The following is a 5,000-nucleotide window of genomic DNA, read 5'->3' as shown; positions in this document are numbered from 1 at the left end:
TGAGACATCGAACAAAAGTTACTTTGGTTCAGTGAAATGCTTAGATAACAATCAATTCTGATCTATTATGGTCCAATAAAGTGTAATAAACTAAAGTAGCTTGCTACGGTAATTTCCTGCATCATGAACAATGGCATTATATCACGTGGAATCTGGGTTCACAGAATGGAATGAATGCACCGGAGCTAACGATGAGGTATTATAACTTTATTTATGTATTTGCTGCAGTCATTAAAGATAAACAGTTTATAAACTTTTGGTAGTTTCGTACTTGTGTGGATTTAGGTTTTCAAATACGTTTTTCACTCGTTACAAGGTTTTGGTTTTCTTTGATCACTGCATTGATGATTGTGATATTGATATATTTCAACCCCCCCCAATATGTGCAGAGATATATAAAGTAACATGAAGCATGACTCACCTGTATCTTCTCGAGGGCGAGGAGCGGGTAGAGAGCAGAGCATCGTTTCCATAGCCACAGCAGCTCGTCATTCCGGGCCATCTCTGCTGCAGGGCACTGCCCGGTGTAATTGGCTAACATTGTTTGGGTGGGATCACCGTTGGAGCAACTGGGGTAAGGAGAGACCCCCCATAATGCTTTGGGTCTTAACTTCTTGACCTCCCATAAAGTCTCCATCATTACTGACTTGGCCGCTGCCTCAAAATCTACCTGTGATGATGATGATGAATATATTTATTAGATAGAATGTTAGAGTACAAGTAGTACAAGAAGAGTACAGTCAAACAGTAGCATGTATTACAGTACAAGTACAGTCAAACACCCTGTCTAAGAGGAGCATTTCAAAAAAGCCCTTGCGGTCTTGTTTCCGTTGAAAGTCCTTCGTACATAAATCATCAACATTTAACAATACCAATAAAATAAAAATAAATTAATCCACAGATGCAAAATAACAATAAATTAAAAAGACATATAATATGTGCAACGTAGCTGGACAAAAAAAAGGGGGTGGGGGATTGATCCGGAGAGAGTCGTGATGACCATCTCCGTTTCTGCCCCCCTGAAAGGTGACGAGATCAATATATATATAATATTGATATCACCGTCAATTGCTACGTGATAGGAAAGTGTCAGCGAGGAAGAAGGGAAAGATCTACAAGGCAGTGGTGAGGCCAGCCATGATGTATGGCTTAGAGACTTGATAAAGTTAGCTGGTCTTTCCTCTTTGCCGTCCTACACAAGCTTGGGTTTGGAGAGTCATTTATTCACTGGGTGTCAGTATTATATAACTCTCCCAAAGCGACCGTAACCACCAACGGGATTACCTCACAGAGCTTCACCTTGCAGAGAGGTACCAGGCAGGGCTGCCCACTCTCTCCTTTATTATTTGCAATATTTATTGAACCCCTAGCAGCAGCAGTGCGGCAAAATACCAGGATTAAGGGAATCAACACTGCGGTGTTAGAACACAAAATCAATTTATATGCTGATGACATCTTGCTTTATTTACAAGAACCCTCGGATTCGCTGCAGGAAGTATTCAAGTTGATAGCAAAATTTTCACAACTTTCAGACTATTCCATCAATTGGACAAAATCAACATTACTTCCCATTACAGAAAAGTCATGGAACCCTGCAGACCAGGGTGGTGGGGGGTGGGGGGGGCTGGGAGACTGTGGGGGGGTGTGTGGGATGGGTGGAGGGTGCTGGGAGGGGGGCGGGTGGTTGTGGGGGGCGTGGTGTTGGGTGCTGGTGGGGTGCCAGGCCGGCCCGCTGTGCCCCATGCCGCTGCGCTGGCCTAGGTTTCGTCGGCTGTGTTGGTGTAAGTCGCCCCCGGGCCCTGGACTGGTTCTTCTGCGTTTGGCTCTGGTGGGGCCATGGTGGTCGTTCTTGGGTTGCTGTAGCTGCTTGGGGTGATCTGGGGGCTTATGTTGCCATTGTTGGGTCTGGGATGGCTGCCCCGTTCTTAGGTGGAGGTTTCACGCATGCCAGATCCACCACTCCAGCACCTATTAAAACTCGTTTAGAGAGTCAGCCCCGCACACAGATCTCTGAGTTAGTGGAGGTTGCTGGGTCAGTGCTTGTGGCTCTCACTATGCTCTCTCTCTTTTTCCTCAGATCTGAGAACTTGGTGATCCATACTTTCCTCTAGAGACGAATGTGAACCTGGTGTATTGGGACAACTCTTGGTGATGATTGGATGGAAGGGGTAGAATTAAGGGGCACAAATAAATCCATTGCACTTTCTTCTCAGAACACTGTGTATTTGTCACTTTTTGTTTGTTCATGTTGTATGTTCACTGCGGTGTGCACAGCCCTCTACGGCGGTAAGCAGGTAATAAAATCAATAAAATAGGAATAGGCTAGGCTGCCAAGAGGGCAGGTGACGGTCACAATCACTATAAGAATAAAAATTGCATAGAACTCCAGCAGTGACTGACGTTATGTCCGTCACTGTGGAGCACGAATGCAGACAAGGTAAAAAAAAAAGAGACTGTGGCTCTGAGGAAAAGACAGGAGGCGGAGCTAGAAGTGGAGGAGATGAAGATGCTGAGGTTCTCCTTGGGAGTGACCAGGTTGGATAGGATTAGAAATGAGACAATAAGAGGGACAGTGAAGGTTAGACGTTTTGGAGACAAGGTCAGAGAGACCAGACTTTGATGGTTTGGACATGTCCAGAGGAGAGACGGGGACTATATTGGTAGAAGGATGCTCTGGATGGAGCTGCCAGTGAACAGGGCTAGAGGTCGACCCAGGAGAAGATACATGGATGCAGTGAGGGAGGACATGAGAGTGGCTGGTGTTGGGGAGGACGATGCAAAGGACAGGGTGAAGTGGGGAAGGTTGATTTGCTGTGGCGGCCCCTCACGGGACAAGCCGAAAGAAAAATAAGATTACCATCAATCCCCATCAGACATTTATATGTTTCAATTTTCCAAAGTTAGGTGAACTAGTCCTTAAAAAATGGTGTTCGCCTTTGAAGTTAATTAACTATGAATTTACTTTTTAATTCACAGTTTCTACTGGCATAATAGATGTCATTTAATGAGGTTATATTTTAAACCGGGAGCTGAACTTCCGTGACTTCTAGGGAGGCTGAAAACAAATTCTTCCAGGTACATGGTCTTGTTGGTTTGTCTGCAGGATCTCACAGAACCTCCTGAACAGACACTGAAGTAAGAGGAGGGGCTTTGTGCAAAGCATGGGAAGCCCAGATGCTGGGATAACGGCATTCTTCTTTATTTCCAAGTTGTCTCAACGTAGATGATCAAACAGATGAGGCTTCCTGTCTGATAAATATGAAAATCGAAGGAGCATTATCCTGGAGCTGCTGGTACTAAAACTAGTAGCGCCATAGTGCTGTTATTACTGACCAAGCCTTAGTGGATATTTGCATTTCTCATCAAAGACTTTCTCTTGGCTGAAGAAGAGAAGTCTTTGGGAGTGTGCGCTCAACCATCTGCTGACAACTAAGAACGTTTTCTCCATCTTAAGGAGAAATCGGTCCTTCATCCCTCTTTCCTATTCATGTAACATGTGTTTATCCTCCTGCTTTTCATTTCTTGTAAACTTGTTTTCACCCTCATTCCCTCCCTCTGCAGATATACAAACATCTATTTGACCACTGTCGCTGAACTTTCTTTACCTGTGACCACTTCTCCACGTCATCCACGGTCCATTTAGGAAAGAAACCTTTCAGCAGCTTCCGTGAAGCCTCCGGATACATGGCCTGCCTCCCACGGTTCCTGGACCACTGGGGGACCCACTTTGCCCAGCGCAGCACTCCCAGCCCGAGGTACCTCGGGATGGGTAAAGCTGCGTCCAAGTCCTGCTGTGTCTTTTGAAGGTGGTCGTTCAGCCGTGTGTGTTGTGGTAGCCCCCCATTGACTGGTGAGTCTTTGTCCATAAAATATGGGTAGTTTCCCAGTGTGTCCTCATAAAAGACGGCCACGCGACCTTCCTGTTCCATCCCGAATGATTTGAGATCGAGCCGATTGGGGCAGGTAGACTCTCGCATGCCCCAGAAGATGATGAAAGGTTGTCCGGACAGGAGCGGGCGGCGAGCCGGCTCAGGGGGGCCTGCAAAACAGTAGTCAGCAAAGACGGCAAACAGGAAAAGGAAGTGCAACAAAACTGGAGGCTGGATTTGAAGGATTGCTGGTGAAAGAGCTGTGAGAGTCCTGCGATGGCTCGGTGTTAGGTTTGGTTCTGGCTTTGAGTCTGGATGCGACCGTGGTTCTGTCCACGCCATTGAATCTGCCACCACCCAGGAGATCAACCCCTCAGGCCGTCACAGCCAATCATGTTCCTGTAAAACACAGCAGGAGGGAAACCTTTACAACGTCTTGACAAGCGTCAAGAAATCATTCATTCCTTCAACGCCTTTATTAACCTGCACTCCATTTCATCACCTCAGAGTCCAAAAATCCTTCTTAAACTGTTTTTAATTTCCTTATACTCTCTTAATATCCCCTGAATCAAGTGGGCTCAGTGACATCAGTGACAGATTATCATTCTTACAGTCACACGTCATGAAGAAAGTGAGAAGTTTATGCTTTATGCTGAGTAATGACAGATGCAGCAGATGCTCTGTAGGGGTTCAGAGTTTAAAATACTGCATACGGTAACAAAGCAGAATGATTAAGTGGATCAGCCATTCTCACATCACATTTATATGCCAACCATCTACTGTCCTCAACTTGTTTCACACCAGACTTAAGATCAGCTTGTTGCAAGCCATCATCTTCAAATACCAGTGACAGCTTTGCTTTTTTCCAAGTTGCACAAAACCATCAAAAATAAATGAATAGTAATCCTATATACAATTGAATCGCGTGTTTAAGCGCAGTATTTTAGACTACGTGTGTAACAGGGTTGTTATGGCCTGGTTAAATCCTGATAAGTTGTGGGCCAGTGCCTGTCACAAAGACTGGTTATTTTAGTCTTTGTTTTTGTTCTATATTTTAATGTAAATATTTCGAAATGTATTTATGTAATTTGATTTAGTTGCCTGGCATTTGTATTTTATTTAATCGCCCTG

At 45.0% G+C, this 5,000-nt stretch overlaps 1 protein-coding gene across 1 annotated transcript; it reads right to left on the bottom strand.

The window, feature by feature from the left end:
• Positions 1-421: 421 nt before the first annotated feature.
• Positions 422-4,211, bottom strand: LOC137917455 (hyaluronidase-2-like; the record flags this gene model as incomplete). The annotated part of the gene is made up of 2 exons (XM_068760195.1): positions 3,606-4,211; positions 422-670 (listed from the first exon to the last, which is right to left on the bottom strand). Coding segments are annotated over exons 1-2 (855 nt in total), but the record flags the coding sequence as incomplete, so codon positions are not given.
• Between the last annotated feature and the right edge of the window lie 789 nt (positions 4,212-5,000).

This window comes from Brachionichthys hirsutus, unplaced genomic scaffold, assembly GCF_040956055.1.
Source record: "Brachionichthys hirsutus isolate HB-005 unplaced genomic scaffold, CSIRO-AGI_Bhir_v1 contig_303, whole genome shotgun sequence".
Classification (NCBI taxonomy): Eukaryota; Metazoa; Chordata; class Actinopteri; order Lophiiformes; family Brachionichthyidae; genus Brachionichthys; species Brachionichthys hirsutus.
This window is presented reverse-complemented; position numbering and strand designations above follow the sequence as displayed.